General features: G+C 39.7%; 1 protein-coding gene across 2 annotated transcripts in view; it reads right to left on the reverse strand.

The window, feature by feature from the left end:
- Window positions 1-21,517, reverse strand: part of RNF150 (ring finger protein 150) — a 320,502-nt gene that overhangs the window by 120,645 nt on the left and 178,340 nt on the right. For both annotated transcript variants that reach the window (XM_014586323.2, XM_014586324.2), the window contains exon 2: window positions 10,326-10,576. In XM_014586323.2, coding sequence (XP_014441809.1) covers window positions 10,326-10,576 — 251 coding nt within the window. The remainder of the gene's footprint in view (window positions 1-10,325; window positions 10,577-21,517) is intronic.

Consider the following 21,517-nt stretch of genomic DNA (forward strand, 5'->3'; position numbering starts at 1 on the left):
CCGCGGTCGACTATGTGGGAGTCCAGCGACATAGCCATTACACTAACTGCTGGTCCCCTGAAGTATAGATTTTTACACTACAGAAATAAACAAACTTATTTTTCATTGGCAAAAATGTATTAATAGCAATGGTTTCTATTTTGATTAATAAAGATGTACTTGGGCCTAAAATTTAAAAATTTAAAATTCATGATCCAAACCTCAGTTGCCTTTGCACCAACCTAGTAAGTGCCAACAAGGATGGTAAATAATGACAGATGCCAGTTCAACTCAAGACACATTAATTCATGATCTTCTAAATATTTAAGAAACTTATAAAAAATATTCCTCTTTCCATATTCTATGTTATAAACAAAAATGCAGTGGAGATGAAAAACACGACAAAAATACAATCAAAGTTCTAGTGGTGGTACTGTCAGGTATGGCTCCACTGTGTGATACTAAAGCCACAAGGGAAAGCCTAGGGTTTTGATCCTGGGTTGACCTGAACACATAGGATGGGAGTTGGCCTGTGGACCTGGATGGCTAGAAGGTGGGGGATGGGGAGGGTAACATCATGATGTGGCAAGATCCTGTCTTGGTCTGTGTCTCTCTCACTCATGAAAACAAACTCCCCATCCCCAACTAGGAACATCAGAATGCTAAAATACAAAATTGAAACTGAGTTTATGTTCTATTTCATTTGGCTGACTAATTCCATATTATGTTTACCCCATCTTTCTAACAGTTGTGTTTTTCTTAAAGAATTATTTAACTTTATTTTTTTTTAATTTATTCATTTTCTACAGACTTTATTTATTGTTTTAAAATTTGCTATAGAGCATGAGAGAGAGAGAGAAAGTGAAAGTGAGAAAACAAACTGCCAGGTCCAGGACTGAAGCCATGGTCAGCCATGTGGGAATCCAACGCCTCAACCGCCACACCACCTGCTAGCCCATAACAGTTGTGATTTATAATCATGTTCATTATCATCATCTTTATCACTAAGTAAAAAAATGACTATTTTTTTGGAGAGGTTTTTTTGTTTGTTTGTGGGTGGGTATTTGTTTTTTGCTATAGGGCACGTGTGCTTACCAGAAAGACAGAGGGAGACAGAGAGACAGAAAGTGAGAAATCACCCCCCGGGGGGATGGCCACACTGCAATCCCTTTTCCTCCATTCTCCTCTTGGATCTTGAGCACTCACGCTCATACACCTGGTATGAGTTTAAGCCTCCGGGTCCAGGACCTGAACTGCAGTTGACTACATGAGAGTCCAGCGATGTAGCCATTATGCCATCTGCTGGTCTGAAAAATGACTACATATTCTTATGTTCGAGGTGAAGGGAGGACACTGTCAAAGTAGAGATTGTTGATTTCTAGTGTCTGGAACCTCATGTGGTTATGGATGACAGACACTTCCCTCACACTCTCTGCTACCTAATAATGAAGCTTCCAGGCTTGGCTGATATGACAGACATTATTACAGCCAGTCCCATCAAATTCCATTATGTAGATCACCACTCTACAAGTCTAGAAAAGTAGGTAAAAGAATTAGACCATTTTGATGGCTATGATGACCTAATAAGAGTGATGATTTCAGCGTATTTGTGCACAGATGTCATGAAGTAAAAATGTCAGTGCTGTTATTTATGGGAGGTGTTAGAGAGGAGAAGGCAATGACTTGGAAGCTGGAAGATCCAGCTCTTTGTATTATTTCCATTATTATCTGTGTGACTTTGCCCAAATCACTGAAATGTCCTGGGCCTCAGTTCCTCTTACAGATAAAATGAGGTATGTAATGTCATTTCCTGATTTACCAGCTCATGATTTTTACTCGTGCAGAGCAAAAGACGCTTTGAAACTATCTAAACTATGTAAAATAAAAAACAATAATAATAATAAAAGCCAATCCAGGGTTAAACTATATGGACACAACATGAACTTTTTGCCTTTTGGTCCCTGAGGATTTTTCACCTTTTTTAAAGAACAGTTCCAGGAAAAGTTTTAGCTCTTTTTCTTTAGGAAACAGAAGTCTCTCTGCCTAGATACTCCCTTGGTGACTGACACTTGGCATATTCTTACTGCTTTCCCTGTAAAGTTGAAATTTGTTTCCAATTTCTTATTTCTTGTGTTTCAACATAACCTGAGTATCAATATATACAAGAAAATTCAAAGAGCCCTGAGTTCTGTGTATGCAGTAATAGGAAAAGGTGTTCTCAGAGGGAGGTCAATCTTTCAAGAGAACTTTGTTGAATCTAATTACCAGGCCTCACATAAAACAAATCAAAACACATCTGGTTTCCTTGGGTGAGCCTCAAAGGTGATGCTGTTCATGAAAACAAACAAACAAAAGCCCTATTTAGTTTATCTTATCTGTCCATATCTGTAATAGCTATGATATCTTGGGAATCAGGTGGTTTTCAGGACACAGACTCTGTCCTTGTGTCTGAGAGGGGATGCCCTAGAAGACAGTGAGAAAATGTCTTAGAGCAGGCGTCCTAAACTCCCAGGTATGGACCAGTACCAGTCCATGGCCTATTAGGAACTAGGCCACACAGCAGGAGGTGACTGACGGGTGAACAAGATTCATCTGTATTTACAGCCACTTCCCTTTGCTCACATTACCACCTGAGCTCCGTTTCCTTTCAGATCAGCAGCAGCATCAGTTTCTCATAGGAGTGTGAACCCTATTGTGAACTGCACATGTGAGGGGTCTAGGTTACATGCTCTTTAAACCATCCCTCTCTACCCCATCCATGGAAAAATCATCTTCCATGAAACTGGTCCTTGGTGCCAGAAAGGGTGGAGCTGGCTGTCCTGGAGTATTCCAAGTAGACAAGCTCACCTGCCATGGCTGCAATCATGGCCACAGCAGGAAGGCTACTTAACACCAGGAATGCTACTTAACAGGCTCACTTAGCCACCCTGTAGGATTTTGGTAAGGAGGAGAATTGGTGGATGGCAGCAAAGACAGCACCTCTGGGAAATAAGGGTACACACTGTCTCAACCTCCTAGTAGGGTGGGGACAGCTGACCATAGTGCACATTGCTGTTCAGGATCAGGAATCCTGTCATGAATCTGGCTAGCCATCTCAAAGTTCAAGATGAGGTTACCAGGTTAAGTCATTAGATGGGTAGATCGACATGGAGCCTCAGTATCCTCTGAAAAGCCCCATGGTGGGCATCTTAAACTATTGATAGATCCTAGGAACAACTTTATGACTGGCTCTTACTTCTAAAGTCAAAAAGGTCAATGTTCAATATTGAATGGTCAGGAGTTTCTTTTTTTTTTTTTAATTTTATTTTTTCCATGAGAGACACACAGAGAGAAAGAGAAAAAGAAAGGACTCTCAACAGTGTCTTGATGTCATGATCCATTCTCAAGTTCAGCCAGTCCTGCTCACAGGCATGCATGTACCTAGAATACTCAGGGAGGTCTCTGAATGTGAATCTGGAACCCTGTCATGTGGGTCAGCCTCCCAGAGCATTGCGTTTTACTATTAGATCACCATCTACCTGACCCTTAGTTTCTTGTTCTCTTGCTAGGAGGGGGCCAGCAACCTTTCCCATAGATTAAATCTCCTGTACACCTCAATGCTATTGATGTGGCTTGGTCTGATGGAAACTACTTTGATTTGAAATCAACAACTCCTGAAAAAAAATCACTTAACATTTCTCTCTTTCAAATTAATTATATCAAATGTCCCCGTAAGTGCTAAAACTAGGATTCTGCACCAGACAGTCAGCATCCTCAAACCTGGGAGTAGGATTACAACTACTGCCTCCCAATTCCTACAAATGTGGCTTCCCACCTGAAGCTCTCTGGGGACATGGGTTCTCATGATCATTCTGAGAGGTGTTCAGCCTGAAAAGTCACCAGGACAGTGCTGGAATCTGACCTCATCTTCACTTTTCCACCTCCATCACTCTAGTCCAAACCCACCACCTGTCATCCTGACTACTGTCCTATTCCCCCAAATGGCCTCTGTCTACCTCATCTTATATTGTTTGTTGATGCCACTATAATACAGGTGATGTGAGGGAAGAGTCTTTGTCTATATAATAAATGTGGAAAATAACTTTTGTTATAAATATACCCAGAACTTCTGGAAGGAAGGAAAAGGAGGTGTTAAGAATTGTTGCCTCTGAGTAGAGTTTGGAAAGGAAATTACAAAAGAGGGTTTGGGTGGAAAGAAAATTGATTTGCAAATGCCTACCCTTTTGTCTATTTTTGTTTACAGTGTATATACATTATTATTGTTAATTAAAAACAGTGTTACATGGAAGTTATTCTCCAACAAAGCCAGATTCCCTCTCTGTAGTCTATTTATATACCCTCCTTCTTCTGGAACTCTGGGGAAAAAAAATCTGTTTTGTTTCAAACAGTGTCACCAGAGCTAAAACGCCAATTTCTAGGCTTAATTATAAGTGAGTTATATAAGAATTAAGCTACTTAAATTGGGGGTGGGGGAGATACTATTGTCTAAAAATTATTTTATCCCCTAAAGATGACCCAGTTAACAAGCCTCTAATAATATGTTACATGCATTTTTTTCATTTGTTCCTCATGCTAAGACTCTGGGGTTGGTATGTCATTCTCACCTTCCGTGTTAGAAAGCCTAGGCTTAAAAAGCTGAAGGAAATCATTCAAGGCCAGACTATGATGAGTCTCCAGAGCAAAGATGAGAATTCAGAACCATCTGACTCCAAAGTTGGTGTCTTTATCACTTACCGTGTACACGATTTAACATGCTGTAATTGCTTTAGGAAATCATAGTGCACCAGCCCACCCTCCCGCTCTGCTTTTAGTCATAGCTCCTATTCTCCATGTCCCTATCTAAAAGACCTTGCTGTGAGGCACAAATGTAAAGAATATCTAGTGGGGGGCCAGCAGGTGGCACTGTGGTTGGGGTGCACAGCCAATCATGGTTTGAGTCCCAGACCTGTTGGCTTGCTTTCTTACTTTCTCTCTATTTAGCACTCTCTGGTGAGCACATGCGCCCTGTAGCAAATTTTAAAACAATAATAATAAATGAAATAAAATAATTATTAAAAAAAAGAATATCTAGAAGGAGCCAGCAGGTGGCATAGTGGTTAAGGTGCTGGACTCTCACATGATAGACTGTGGTTCAAATCTCAGAGCTGGTGACTTGAAACTCACATGTAGGTGCCTGCTCAACTAGAGGAAAATGGAGGAGAAGGGACTGAGGCATGGCCACCCTCCCTGGGGATGGTTTCTCTCTTTCTCTCTCTCTCTGGTGAGTACATATGCATTGTAGCACAAATCTCTCTTAAAAAAGAATATCTAGCAGAGCTTACTCCATGGACCCTGCATTAAAATGAGCTTCTCTAGGTACAGTGTGGCACAAAAGGGGTTACGATCATGCAAGATACTGGTGGCTTTCTTTCTTTTATCCTTTTATTTTTTTATTTTTTATTTTTTTAGACAGAGACTTTTGCAATAGTGTGTGTGTGCTTGCCAGAGAGACAGAAAGCAAGAAATCACCCCCCCCACAGGGATGGCCATGCCACAATCCCTTCTCCTCCATTCTTTCTCATGATCTTGGGCACATGAGCACATGTGCCCAGGGTGAGTTTAAGCTGTTCGATTTGTAACTCCAACCATGGTCGACAATGCAGGTGCCTAGTGATGTAACCATTAGGCCATCATCTGATCAAAGACAAGCAGAGACTGGGTGCTCGTCTGGCTAATTCAAGTTCAGTCTCTCTTCCACATTCCTGGATGGTTGAGTACTTCACTGATGTCACATTAGTCCATTTCGGGCTGTAAGCCTATATCTAACCTGAGAGTCACTTTCTGAAGGTCACTAATAGTTTCATACAATTAATGATTTAAGTTAACTGGATGCTTATTATAACTAGAGCTGGCACAGCTGTAACTGTGATTGGAGCGGCACATTATCCATCAAAAGAGAAATGTTTTTCTAAGGGAAATGGTATGTGCTTATGCTATCCATCAACGGGCTGAAGTGTAGTGTGCACTTTGATCAGGACACAGTACTAACATTTAACATGAACCCAATTCACTGAATGACCCTGACTCACACCCTGTAATTCAATCAGAGCACAATCTTAAACCCCCGAACCACTTCCATACCATCAGCTTCCAGTTTGTTTCTCACATCCTTTGTAGAATGTCCGTGTGTCTAGACAGACATGCTAGCTGTATCAACAAGTGCAGAGTGAAAGCATGATAGAAACAATTATTAAACTAATCCAAGCTTAAAATTTCAGCCTGGTGGGACCAGCAGTTAGCGTGATGGCTGTCGCTGGACTCCCACGTAGTCGAACTTGGTTCGCGTCCTGGACCTGGTGGCTTAAAACTCACGCCGGGCTCGTGTGCGTGTGTGCCCAAGATCCCGAGAGGAGAATGGAGGAGAAGGGATTGCGGCGTGGCCATCCCCCCTGGGGGGTGATTTCTCACTTTCTGTCTCTATGTCTCTCTCTGTCTGTCTGGCGAGTGCGCGTGCCCTGTAGTGAAAACCACTCAAAAAAAAAAAAAGAGGCTTCTCTGAGTCTTTAAAAAAAAAAAAATTCAGCCTGGCCTCAACTGCTTAATGATTGCTGGTTATCTATTTATTTATTATTGTTTGATTAACTGGGAGACTGTCTTTTTAAATAACTAGCATATCATATCAATAGTTGGCATAGTTGTTATGGCACTAGACTCCCACATGGCCAAACTGCAGTTCGAGTCCTGGACCCAGCGGCTTGAAACTCATGCCAGGCTTGTGTGTGTGTATGCACCCAAAATCTCAGGAGGAGAATGGAGGAGAAGGGATTGTACCATGTCCACCCGCTCAGGGGTGGTTTTCCCTTTCCTTCTCGCTGTCTTTCTCTGTTTCTCTCTGACGAGCACATGTGCCCTATGACAAAAACTTAAAAAATATAATAGTAATTGGTACAACACACACATATATAACACGTAGAGTGTTTTTATATGTAACTCCAGAGGAACCAACCATATTTGTTTCACCTCTGTTTTACTGGGGTCTGTCTAACTGATATTGTGCTCATTTAAGTTGAATAATATTTCATGAAAGTGGCAAAATTGGATTTGTATGCAGTCGTTGAGGAGTCTACGTGACAATAATAATGAATACCACTTGTGGAAAGCTGATTAAGTGATTAGTGTCACGCTCAGCAGCTTTAAAAATAATATTCATTAACTTATTTAATCCTGACTGTAACCATAAGAGAAAGGTATAGAAAGCTAATGAATTAAAAAAAAAAAAAGTAATGTTCCCACTTTTAGGATGTGATAGAACCTAAATACTATGTAACCACAAAAATCCTAGTTTTGAAAATTATTTAATGACAAGGGGACACACTCATCACTTAGTACAAACTAGAGTACAAAACTAATACGTATATGTTTGTGCCGCATACATACATAGGCAGTTTAGTGGCTAGGTACGCAGGGGGTTAAATTCCTGAAAGGTACTATACTCAATTAGTAGCAATTCATTGGAGTAATAGATCACTTGTCCTTCCTTTTGGATTTGCCATATGGCAGCTACATCAAATGCGGCCAGTGTGACTAAGGAATTGAAGCTAAAGTTTTACTTTATTACAGTGACTTGAAGTTAAAATAACCACACATGGCCAGTGACTACCATGATGGACGCTGAAGCTCTAAACTACAGAAAGATAGAGAAAAGTTTGCACATTCTTCTTATAAAGCCAGTTTAACCATTACCTAAACATAATAGAAATGTAAACTATGGGGGAAATTTTCACATATGAATAATATTCTTTTTTTTCTTTGAGAGGTTTTTGCCATAGCGTGTGTGTGCTCACCACAGAGACAGAGAGAGAGAGACAGAGAGAGAGAGGGAGGGAGAGGGAAATAAGAAATCATTCCCCCACCCCACCCCCGAGGAGATGGCCACACTGCAATCCCTTCTCCTCCATTCTCTTTCTGGCATCTTGGGCACACAGGCACACACACCCACACTTGTGATTTTCAAGCTATGGGGTCTAGGTCTCAAAACATCATTGTCCATGTGGGAGTTGAGTGACATAACCAGTATGTCATCCTCTGGCCCCATAAATGGCATTTTTAGTAAAATACAAACAAAGATGATCCAGACATGTTAGAGCAATCACAGGTACTGGAAGTTCAGGATGGTTCAATATTGGGAAAGCCACTAATACTGTCCATTCCTTCTAATGGGTCAAAAGAGAAAACTTAGGCTATAACTGTTGAAATGGCATCAGAATTAAACATGCATACTTGATGAAAAAATCTTCGTAAAATCAGACTAGGTTAATATTCCTGACATTATATAGTTTATAACATGATAAAATTTTTATTTTGACTGAGAAGAATGCATGGGGAAATAATAAAATGGAAAACTGATTAAAAAATAAACAACCCATTAGATGGAGGATGTTCCCATTAAATACTGAACAAAAAAATATATTTACTGTAATCAGTATTACTTTGGATTATTCAGGAAGTTTAATATGCAAGCTAATGAAATAACAGAAAAAAAGAGGATGTTTAAAAATTGAAGGAAGTACACTACGGCATTATTAACATAATCCTGGTAGACTAGTAGACATAGTCACACATACTACAATGTAGTGGTTAGGAGCATAGACTCTGAAGTCCTCTGGCGTTCAGTTGCTGGCTCTGTTAGTAACTACCTTGGGCAATTACCTAACTTCTCTATACCCAGTTTTCCCCTCTGTAAAATAGAGACAGTAAAGTGATCACAGAGCTGTCAAAGAGCTTAAGTATGTAAATATTGGGACATTGGAAAAGTCATGACACATTTTTCCATAGAAAAATATGTCATAAAAAATGTCATGACTTTTCCAATGACCCAATACATAGAAAGTTCTTAGACTAAGGCTGTATATAATAAACACTACAAGGTACTATAATTATTATTAAGATGATAGTAATGAGGCTATTAATAATGTACAAAATATATAAAAACCCAAAATTTCCTATATAAAAAAAGAAATCTATAATAGAAACAACATAATTCTTAGAAATAGCATAAGAAGAATGTATAAGATGAATATGCATATTTAAAAATGCTACAGAGGACAAAGCTGCATTAAAGGAAAGATATATATTATTCTTAGATAGGAAAATCTGACATTGCAAGCTTATAAATTTCTCCTGATTTATTCTATACATTTAAAATATTCTAAATTTCTATAAAGACGGAACACGGCAGCTTGGTTTGGTTTGTGTGTTAATATGAATTAATCTCCAGGATAATCTTCAAGATGAAGAAAAATATATACGGAGTTGTGTGCTATCATTTGTTAAAACATGTATATCTAATACACAACACATATACGTGTGTGTATGTGTGTGTGTGCATATGGAGGTCTTCAAAATGTTCAAGGAAAATGCATTTTATAAAAAATGCATTCATTAATTTCAAAAACTGAATTTCAAAAAATGTTTGCACCAAAATAAACTCATACTTTAATTCTATTTCCCATTAAGTTTATCAAGCATGCTTCAATGGGTGTGTGTTTGTATATATATATATGTGTGTGTGTATATATATATATATATATATATATATATGCATGCATGTGTGTGCATATGTACATACACATATATGATATGTGTTTATAAGTGCATAAAATATCCCTGGAAGAGATGCCAGTTTAAGAAAAGAAGCTCAGTAGCTGAAGAATACCTACAGGAAAGCACTTGCTTTTCATTATATACCATTTTATATATACATTTTGCATTTTACATCGTGTGTCTATATCTTCAAAAACAGTTTTTCCAGATGGCTTTTAGTTTTTATCTCCTTTTTTTCTCCTTTTCACAAGGAGGAAATCTTGGCTCTTTCCTGACTGTGTTGATACCAGTAGGACAATCTCAGTTCCTTTCCTCTTTTTCCCTTTATTATGTGGATAATAAATAAATGTCAAAAAATAAGCAATAGGAATGTGAGACAGATCACCTCCATTTTACACAATACGAGTAAAATATGGAAAAACCTGTATTTGGAAAATATCTGAAAAGCCACACTGCATATTAAGTGTTTATCTTTTTTTAATTTTTTAATTCATTTATTTAATTGACCAGAGGGAGACAGACAGAGAGAGAAAGTGAGAAAGCAAGCCACCAGGTCCAGGACTCAAACCATGGTCGGCCGTGTGGGCGTGTCCAGTTCCTTAGCCACCATGCCACCTGCCTGTCCCAAAAGTGTTTATCTTGAGTGGGGTACAATAGGTCATTTTGGTTTCATGTTGCAATTTTCTGTCATGTTCAATGTTTATGTAATAACATACATTGCTTTTGCAATAATTAAAAAAAAATAAACTTTTTTTGCTACTCACCTGGTTCCTGTCTCTGGCATTTGCATATCGGAACCTCTGGATATAATAAAAGACCAGCCACGCGAGAGAAATGATCATCAGGACGATGAAGGAGATGGAGACAAACACCACCGAAGTGCGGCTGACGTATTTCTGCAGGTTCCGAGTGCCGATGGTGATGTACATGGTCACAGTGATGTTCCTTTCCAGCAGGCTCACTATCTCCTTCCCTTTGGGCTCAGGAATCATTATGGCCACTATGTCTTCTACACCTGTGATGAGAGGGGCAAGGAAGAGGCCATCAGGGAACAGGGACGAGGTGGGCGGAGCCTAGGAAAAGGTCTGGACAAAGTAACATGCAACCAAATGATGATGCTGTTTGAGGATTCTGTGCTGAGCAAGAATGACCTAGTAGCCAGAAATGAGTCAAATGTTCTCTTCCTTTATCAACCCAAGGATGACTAACTGAATTCATGATTCTGCACACTAGAGGCCGTGATCTTGGGACTTCCTTTTCAGCTCTCTACAGTGTAGATGACCTCGAGTCTGTAAAGGTGGATCCCTCCTAGCCAGCCAATTTACAGATATATGTTGCATTCCATAGATCCCTGAGGATGGGAAGGGGTGCTGTGCACACCGCACTGAAAGTTTAATGTACCTGGCTTTTGGCTGCTTATCTGAGAGCTCTCTCCCCTCCCACATGCAGATATTATGAACACCCAAAGACAGATCTCTATGGACCATTTCCGAGGCAATATTCTCTCAAAGGGAACGAGACCCACGCCACCAAAACAAGGGGTTTTTTTTGTTGTTGTTGTTTACTTTGCTTAAAGAGTTCTTAATAGAATTTACCACTATGAAATAATAGTCTCAGAACTATTTTCTGTTTTACCTAATTCAATTAAAATAACTTGCATGTCCTCAGACCAAGTAAAGGGAATATGGATACGGTATAGATAATCCCAGGACTGTTTTGCCTTTACTCTCAAATACTCCCACCATCCTATTTGTCTCATAATGGGATGTTCTAAAGCAACAGTGGCACTCTTCCAGGGCCTGAGTGATGTGTGTCACTGTCTTTATGACACTATGTACAGTGTCACTATGTACAGTGTCTCGGTGACTCCTGGGGTCTCTACAACAGGGTCTTCAGTAACGTGACCCCAAGTTCAAATGCGCCAACCCAGCAGTCATTGTGGCTGATACATGGACGAGACTATCAATTTCACTATGATAGGTTCTCTGGGAATCAGCCCATTCAAATCCATGGAGAAAGATGCAAGTTGACTGGGGTACACAGGCACCACCTCTACATGGAAATATCCCGTTACTTGGGATGACTACAAATGAAAGGAAGCCACTTTGCAGTTTGGATGTTGTGGATTTTGAGCAATATGAAACTCTGCACAGCTGCTTAAAACTGCCCTTGTCCACATGCTGGAGCTAGCCAGCTATTATAGATAGAAACACCAGATTACATTTTCTCAGGGTGTTGCAAGTTTCTTAGTTACTAAGGACTTTCACTTGACCTGATCTAAATGCAAATCTTCAATCCTAAATTCCTTGACGGTGTTTCACTTAGACTGAATAAATACTTTCAAAGCTAACTACATACCAATGGGTTTGCTACATACTTGTATATTTAAAAAAATTTCTAAAATGTCTGCATTGTTCCAATTATAAAATTGGAAAGCCACATAGTGTTTGGGTTTGGCTGTTATTTCAGGGAAGTACTGAAACTGATGGCTTGCATGTCAATTTTGCAGACTCTAACTGACAATTTTGATGCTCTTTCTTCTTTCATGTTTACTTAGCCTAATGGCTGCATGTGGTCTGAGGTTTTGGGAGGGATTAAGGCTGCTGGTGGGTTTTGTCTCTACAGAAACATGATCTTCTTTGTACACTGGACTAATCCGGCCTGGTGAGGCCATTTCTGCTGCAGCTATTTCAGAAGGATTTGAGTTTGGTAGACTCATAATTTCTCATTTAATTTATTCCCATATTTATAATCTTTAGGCATATTTACTTAAAGCTCTGGAATTAGTCTTTTTGAAGAGGGAGCCTTGGGGTTATTATGAGTTTTCTGTATGCCCAGATGGGCACAAGTTTTAGATGGGCACATTTTCCAGTAGTTAGTACATTAATATATTAGTCATTATTTCATTCTTTTATGGTTTCCAGTTACTCTGCTTAGAATGTTCATCTCCATACAACATCATAGAAAAACCTATCAACTTCTTGAAATACTGTAGTTTGACTTTACACTTCAATTTTGAACAACCCAAATGTGATTTAAAATAATACAGTCTATATGGAGCTCTGATAATATGATAGGCATAAAGAAGAGAGATTAGGATACAATGTATTTTCCCGTAAATTTTCACAGACATATTTGGGAATATTCTCCTTTGTTTTTCTGTGAGGTTGAACTGTTTTCTGCTAAACTTGCACCGGGCTGTTTTCATTGTGTAGACCAGTTAAGAGCTGGTCTCTGAAACTGGATGACTTGTTTTAAACCCCAGGTCAGCATTTTAAAAATAGGCAACTGAATTTTAGACTTTCAATTACTCATCATTCCTTTTCAGAGACTTGAGGAAATATTTTACCTCGAGCTTCCATCACTATTTCTCCCCCCTACAATTTTCTACTATCTACTTGAACTTAAGAGACTATAAAGTCTAGCAGTTAAGAGCTGGTCTCTGAAACTGGATGACTTGTTTTAAACCCCAGGTCAGCATTTTAAAAATAGGCAACTGAATTTTAGACTTTCAATTACTCATCATTCCTTTTCAGAGACTTGAGGAAATATTTTATCTTCCTGAAGAATAAAGTATAATTAACTATTTTAAAGCATTTATTTTAAACTTAAGCACTGAATGCCATGGCCTGGGCTGTTTGTATTTGTACCACTGGTGTGTCTTCATGATATTCATCCACTTGGAAAGAAAAACAATGCAAGTAGGAGCAGGGTAGGCTGGCTTAGCTGGACTTCAACCTTATCTGTTTTCAATATGGCTCATGGATTTCTAGGGGCTGATGGTAAAAATAAATGGAATTCTGGGATATTCCTCTGTGAATTGTGCAAGGTGAAAAAAATGACACTAGGGATATGTATTTGTCTCAATTGAAAAAGTCATTAAGAATTTAGATACTAAGGGTGCCCAAAGAACAGTAGATTCAGATCAATTATCACTGTGAAGTGGATTTGGATCAATTATCATTCTGAACAAGGCACAATGTCTAGGGGAAAAGCCGCCCCAGATCTAACTTGTTCAAAGGAGACATGCATACCGGTGGGAGTGAACAGAGGATTCCCTGATCTTTGCTCCACCTGGGGATGGGTGGCTACACTATCAGGGAGAAGCCAACAGGTTCTTCCAGATGTCCTGGAATGTAATCACTTCCAGTACATGTGAGGTAGGTAAGGAGAGAAATGGATGGGGTGGGGGGAAGACCTGAAAGCCTAATGGAGTGATCTCAGAGTTCAATGCTGCCTTAAGTGGCCACTATGTATCTACCATATGTCTACTAGCTGTAGATCTCTATGTCTGTATCAATAGCTATACCTAGCTACCATAGATAGGTAGTCTAGTGTGTGTGTGTGTGTGTGTGTGTGCATTTATATATAGATATCTACATATCTATCTATCTACGCATCTATGACACACTGGAGACTCCAGTCGCAGAGAAGTGAATAAATAGCCTACAGTACTTTGTATGTGTGAAATCTACAGAGACCTTGCTGCTTGGGCAATTCTATTTTACTGTGACACTCAGTTGCTCCAATACTGAGTGTCTCTTTTACAAAATTATTTTAGCCTACCATCATTTTCCTCTCAAAGACATTTCAGGCTTCTGGGTGGTGAGTGAGTGCTGTGCTATACTTATCATGCATTCTGGAGAAGCTCTTCAGTTTTGTGAGAGAATGTGGCCAGGACACAACCCGACTACCAAAGGACAGCGGGTGTGTCTTGTACTTCTAGTGCTTCCTCTGCCCAAGACAGTGCTCAATTGCCATGATCTACTTTGATATATGCAGATGAGTAGGGAATCAAAACAAAAGTTCATAAAGCCAAAAAATGATTAAGAACCAGAAGGCCCTTTGCTTGAGCCAGGCTGTTTCAGCCTTGCATTAGGACATCTGGGACACCAGCGGAACATTGGCCACTTTGCAGAGCTTGTCGCCCCATTCTTCCCTACGCAGCCTACAGGGTGGCAGCATCGTCCCGGGGTTCATGCAACCAAAAACTCATTCTCCATGCCCCCATCCTTCTCTCTCCCCTAATGCCAAGTGTTGGACCTGATGGCTTTTCATATTTTGCTCCCTCTGTCTCTCTCTGGTGAACATATGTGCCCGATAGCAAATTAAAAATAATAATAAGTACAATTAAATAATTTTTAAGGAACCACTAGGCATGGATTTCAAAATTCTCTGCACTAAAATAAATTCATATTTTAACTCTAATTTTTAAAAAATGGAGTTAAACTCATGAGCTTAAAAATTTTTTTCTTTATTCATGATTGAGCACATGTGCATGCATGAGAGAGACAGAGACAGAGAGAGAGAGAGAGGGAGGATCATCCTCCACAGAGGATCACCCTCCACAGAGTCTCATCATGCCATGATCCCACTGCTCTGCAGTCTTCCAGCCTGTCGGACCTTGGGCACTTGCATACCCGCCTGGTGTATTTCAAACTGACCTGGCTAGGGATTCACCCTGCAGTTGCCATGTGGGATCTGGATTCTCTTAAGTAGCTCAGTATCACTGCAACATGGAACTGACCCATCAGAAACTTTTTGAAGTCTCCTCTTGTTATTGTTTTAGCAATGCACATGTCCAACAAACAGTCTCAATCCACAGCCTTCCTTGCAGCTAGATGTGGCTATGCAATTAGCATGAATAATTCCATGTGAGCAGAAATGACGCTGACCATCCTGGATCCCTAGCTATAGGAGGACTGAGTATGTGCTCCCCTCACGGCAGCAAATACATATACGTGTATGTGTGAGTGTGTGTGTTGTTTCACCTATCTCTTTCCTCTAATTTTAGAAAGGTGTGGTGCAGTGGCTTCCCAGAGAAGGAAGCCATCTGTAGAGAATGGTACCCACTCCTGATTTGCATTTAGAGAAGTAGAAGAAAATTTCCTTAATGTGATAAATGACCTCATAAAGAAATATTATAGTCAGTGGGAGAAAAACATTAGAAGTTCTTCTATTAAAATCATAAGACAGACCAAGATGAGCCCACACTGGGAGTCAAAGTTCTATGTGCTGTAGGTTGAAAGAAATCAGAAAGGTGTGTCATGGAAAGGGAAGAGCAGAGACTGTCATTATTGACAGCACATGACCACGTAAAAAAGCCAAGGTAATTTTGCTGCTAAAGTTAGATCATTCAGGCCCCACCTCAGAATTCAGAGAAGGGTATCTGTATTGCCAAAAGCAGACTATGCCTCCTGCACCCTTTCTGCCACCAGATATTACCAGGAAACAAAAGTGAATGAGGACACTTAAATACCTACAATTTTAACTTGTCAACGATATCTCAATAAAGCTGGAAGAAAAGGTGAAAAAATGTTGGCAGCAACTCAATATCCAATGGCAGTAAACTATGGAGTTGTTGGAAAAGTCATGACACATTTTTGCATAGAAAAATACATCATGACTTTCCTGATGACCTAATAATTAAGTAATCGATGGTGCATTCACCAAAAATTTAAAATTGTAATGACTACATAAGTAACGTGGTAAAAATGCTTGATATAATACCAAGCAAAAAGGTAACTACCGTGAGTTTATAAAGTGATGAATATCAGCTGGATTAAGAAGGAAAGTGGAAAAATCATAAAACTTATTTGTTAATTAAATTAGCAGGCATTATGTAAAATATAACATTCAAGATTAAACTTAAATTCATACAAAACAGTGAGCTCCCTGTACACCAGTAATACCTAGTCAGAAAATATAATGGAAAAATTTATCTATATATAATAGCAACAGAAATAGTAAAATATCTAAGGCTAAACCTTATAAACATTAGCTCTATATGAAGAAGATTATACCATCAAGATTCTCTGAATGACATAAGACACTTCTGAAGCAGATTTCATTTTTCAGTGTAAATTGACAACTGTGTAAATGTATGGGGTATAAAATGTTATAATTTATAAATACAATGTGGAATAATTTAAGTTTGTTAGCATATCCATCCCCTCAAATACTTAATATTATTTTGTGATGAGAATGTTAGAAATTTACTGTCTTAATTTTTAAATGAACAATATATTTTTTTTCAATTTACTATAGGGTGTGTTGTACTCGCCAGAGATCAAGAGAGAGATATCGAGAGAGAGAGAGAGAGAGAGAGAGAGAGAGAAAGCACTCTCCAAAGGGATGACCACACCACAGCCCTTCTCATCCATTCTCCTGTCTGGATATTCTGGGCATGCATGTACATGTGTCCAGCATATTTTTCAAGCTGCCGGGTCTGGGATTCGAACAGCACAGTTGGCCATGTGCAGTCTAGTCGCCTAAACCACCACATCACCTGGCTGGCCCAAAATGTTACAACATCCTACTAACTATATTCACCATGCTGTGTAATAGACCTCAAAAACAACAACAACATATCTCTCCCCAAGGAAATTTTGTACCCTTAAGGATTATTTAGTGTTATCTAATTCATTTCCCAAAATACATTATTTTTGAATTTATCCATTTGTAATCATTATGACTTTTTTGTTGTTGCACTAAGGTCAAGAGACAAAGTCTTTTGAAATTGATTCTTAACTGTTAGCTTTTGGGGGTCAATGTTCCAGTTGTATTCAGTAACACTGCCTATTCTCTATCTGGAATATCTTATTGAGCTTTTTAATTAAATTCCGATCTTCCATATTGCTGCTTCATTCTCTCTGATCAGTTGCCTGGTGGGCGTGTGTTCAAATGTCTAATGCAACTGATGAGGTACCTGTTTCTCTCTGAAGTTCTGTCGGTTGCCGCTCTGCACATTTTGCATTTAACCGCCTATGTATTCATGAAGCTTCTGTCTGCTCACTGACGCTGCTGCTCCAAGGTCTGATGTCATGATTCTTGATCTTTGCAAATGATCTGTTCTTCCTCTCCATAACCTTTCAGAGTCATAGCTTAGAATAATCTTTGATGTTCTTAAATGTCACTATGTCTATTTATGAGTTTCATCAGTTATTTTCGTTATAATGAACTTGTTCCATCTGAGTATATTGTTTTTTCTTTAATTCTGAAACATTTGTCTTTATACTTTGTTCAATTATTTCCTCTTAGATTATTTTCCTTTTGTAATTCCCATTATCCTGCTGGTTGTAGTTATTCTTCTATCCTCTGTCTCCTTTGTCTTCCTTCTTCTTCTTTTTTTTTTTTTTGGTTCGTTTGTTTGCTGCTGGTGGGTGCGCTTGCTGGAGAGATATAGGGAGAGGAGAAAATGCCTCCCAATAGGGTGCGGTCACACTGCAATCCCATTTCCTCCTTCCCTCCATCCTGTCAAAATTTGGGGGCATGTACACACACACAGACACACACACACACACACACACACACACACACACACACACACACTTGGTATGCTTCTCAAGTCTCTGGGGTAGAATTTCAAAGGTAGTCAGCTATTCGGCATCCAGCTCATCTTAACCACTAGGTTCCAGGGCTGGCCCCTTCCTTATTTTGCATATGTACTTTTGCTCTTTTCATTAAAAAAATTAAAAAAAAAAAACACTTTATTTTGAAGTAACTAAAGACTAATAAGTGACAAAAATAGTTCACAGAGGTCCATGTACCCATCTACCTGCTTTTTTTCAGTGGTGTCATGATATAAAATTAGTGTATTATCAAAAGAGGAAATTGTCACATGCAATAAACTAAATGTTACAAAATGGGCCAGACATGGCAGCACAATGGTAGTGCAATTCTCCCCAATGCTGAGGCAACATGGGTAGGTCCCAGGTTCATGTCCTGAGGTCTTCTATGTATGTCAGGTGTGCATGGTGCCTGTGATCCTTGGCTGATTAAGACAGAGGATGGATCATGGCATGAAGACCCTGCTGGAGATGCCTGTCTGTCTTTCTGGTTTTCTCTGCAGCTCTCTTTCGTGGAAGAAATAAATGAGCTTAAAGGAATTACAGTGCTTGCTTGGATTTCATCAGGTTCCCACCCACCCCTGTTTGCTATAGGGCACAGATGTTCACTGGAGAGAGACATGGAGAGAAAGAGAATGAGAGAAAGGGAGAGATCACACCCCCCTGGGGGGATGACCATGCCTCAATCCCTTCTTTCCTATTCTCCTCTCAGGATTTTGGACATGTGTGCATGCATGTGCACCCAGTGTGGTTTTCAAGCCACTGGTCTGGAGCTCGAACCACACATTCAATCATGTGGGATCCAGCTGCCTTCACCAGCATGCCTTCTGACTGACCCTGGATGTAACCCGTTTTAACATGCACAGCTTTTAAAAACATCTTTGTGCATAAATCTGTGACATTTTATTCCTTGTGAAGTGTCACTTAATCACTAATATGATTAAGATATTGAAATATTTCATTATGACAAAGGAATTCCTTCCCTTTCCTGCTCCCACATTTATAATTTTGTCACTCAGCATAATGCAGTTAACATCCAGGAAAAGAGCCTCAGCAATCCATTCTCTGTATTGCTGAGCCACAGTCCATGGTATGGAATGTGATACACCGAAATGTGTTTATTCTTTGGTTGATAGATATATGGATTATTGCTTGGCTATTACAAATAAAGTTGCTATGGACATTACTGAGACAAAAAATAAAGAGAGGGAGAAAGCACCCTTCTTTGGGTCACGGTCATGTCACAATCCCTTTTCCCTATTTCTCTCTGTCGGGATTTTGGGGACACACACACACACACACGCACAGTATGTTTTTCAAGCCAAAGGGGCTGGGATTCAAACTGAGTGATTAGTCATGTGAGATCTGGCTCCCTTATCCTCTAGGCCATGAGGCCAGCCCCTAAATTTGTCTTTCTATACCTGCACTTCATCAGCAATCACTGCTAAGAGAAAAATCTCCCAAGTCATCTGTTTTCACTTGCAATTTATGATCCCTGCCTTCAGATCAATAGCTAAGACTGCCATGTCCTACTGTCCTGGACCCTGCTTTGTGTGCATGATGACTTCATATCTGTGTGTCTCTCTGGCAACCTTCCTCTTTTCAACCCACATGCTCAATGAGTGATCTTGCTGTAGGAATCACTGAGAAAAAAAAAATACCCACCAGAGGGAAATATCCTGTCCTATTAATAAATGAGGTAATTCACAGTGAATCACTTGGCGCAGGGCCTGCCCTATAAAAACTACTAAATAGGTGTTAACTTTTATTAGGACCGGGACTGTCGTCTGAGCGCTGCCAGCTTCACAAGGCAGCCTGCAGCTGTGCCACCTTCTGTCGTTGCAAGGCAGTACGAACGCCCTCTGCTCCACAGGCTAATTCAATCTGTGCCGCTCTCCCCGCCTGGCACAACCCCTGTTCCAGGCATGGGAGGAGCACACGGGAGTTTTATTTACCTTGTGAGAAAAGCACATGTCTTCTTTATCCATTGGTCTTAAATAGGAGCATCTGTAAGGAGTCATTTTAGCACCTCATAGGGAAAAGATGAAGCATAGGACTGGAGAAGAGTCACAAATCAGGCAGAAGTAACCTGACCTGAGGGCCAGCAGGTGGTGTAGTAGTTAAGGCTCTGGATTCCCATTGTGGTTGACTATGATTTGAGTCCTAGACCTGAAGGTTTGAAACTCACACTGGGTGCATGTGCGTGCATGGCCCAAATACATGGAAGAGAAGGGATTGCAGTGTGGCCATCCCCCTGGGGAGGGTGATTTCTCACTTTCTGTCTCTCCACTCAGCATACATGCAAAGCTATACCAGGACACAGAGTGTGATGGCTCCATGGTCTCAGAGTATGTTCTGCATTGGGGGAAGTTACTGCTCTTCCAAGCTACATACCTTTGCTGAAACCCATGTACACACTTGCTGAGGATATAATCTGGGACATAGTCTTAGTCTGAACGACAGTTTCCAGGGGATAAAAACTTAAATTTAGGTGTTTGAGTTTGGAGTCTGCAAATTTATCATTCAGAAACCAAACTGCTAACTTACAATACAAGCAAAATGATTTCTCCAGAAGAGCTCTTAGCTTCAAACATAAAGACTTATCTGAGTTGCTGAGAAAACACTGGTTAATCTTTGATCCCCAGTACTCTGTGCTTCAAGTGTTGGATGTTACTAAAGTATATTTTAATTACACACCAGATTTTCTTAGAAGATTGTTTTTAAAGTCAACTGACTTTTATAAAAAAAAAAATCTTTAACAGAGATGCTAATGATAGCCAATTTAATTTTCTTTGGAATGGCTCAAATAAATTAACTCACTAATATGAATTCCTCAGTTACCTTTGAGATGATCAACGACTTATGCTTTTTAGACAATTCATGTATCCTCCTACTGTGTAAGTCTGCAGAATGTCCTATGAATTTGTGGACACTGTAGGGGGAGAGGTGAATATAAACAGGACATTAAGTTTCTATAGCACTTTGGTGAAAGATACTTAGTAAATGAGACTCGAAAACAATGTACTCAAGCTTTTATGAGAATTTTAAATGGTAAAAATATGGTAGGATAGAGTCCAAGCTGAAATAAAACAAATCATAGGACACTAAATTGATCTTACAATAATTTCATTTTTTAAGAAATTGCTAGAAGGAAAGTGAGAAAGCACCCCCATGGGAGATGATCACGCCACAATCCCTTCTCTTCTATTTCTCCATTTGAGATTTGGGACATATATGCGCAAGCATTTGCTTTGTTTTACAAGTCACTGGGTGCAAGATTCGAATTATATAGTCAGCATGTGGGATCCAGCTGCCTTAGCCACCATGCCACTGGCTGGCCCAGTAGTACAGTTTTGTTGTTGTTATTTGTTTTAAAGTTTTAGCTACAGAGCACGTGCACTTGCAAGAGAAAGAGAGAAAAAGAGGAAGGGCGAAATCACCCCACCACAGTCCCTTCTCCCCCATTCTCCTCTTGGGATTTTGGGTACACTTGTGCACACATACATACACATACATATGCCTGGTGTGATTTTCAAGTCCCTGGGTCCAGGACTCAAATGGTATAGTCAGCCAAATGGGATCCAGTCATCTTAACCTCCATCCCACCT

The sequence above is a fragment of the Tupaia chinensis genome, unplaced genomic scaffold, assembly GCF_000334495.1.
Source record: "Tupaia chinensis unplaced genomic scaffold, TupChi_1.0 Scaffold000127_2, whole genome shotgun sequence".
In the NCBI taxonomy this organism is placed as follows: Eukaryota; Metazoa; Chordata; class Mammalia; order Scandentia; family Tupaiidae; genus Tupaia; species Tupaia belangeri.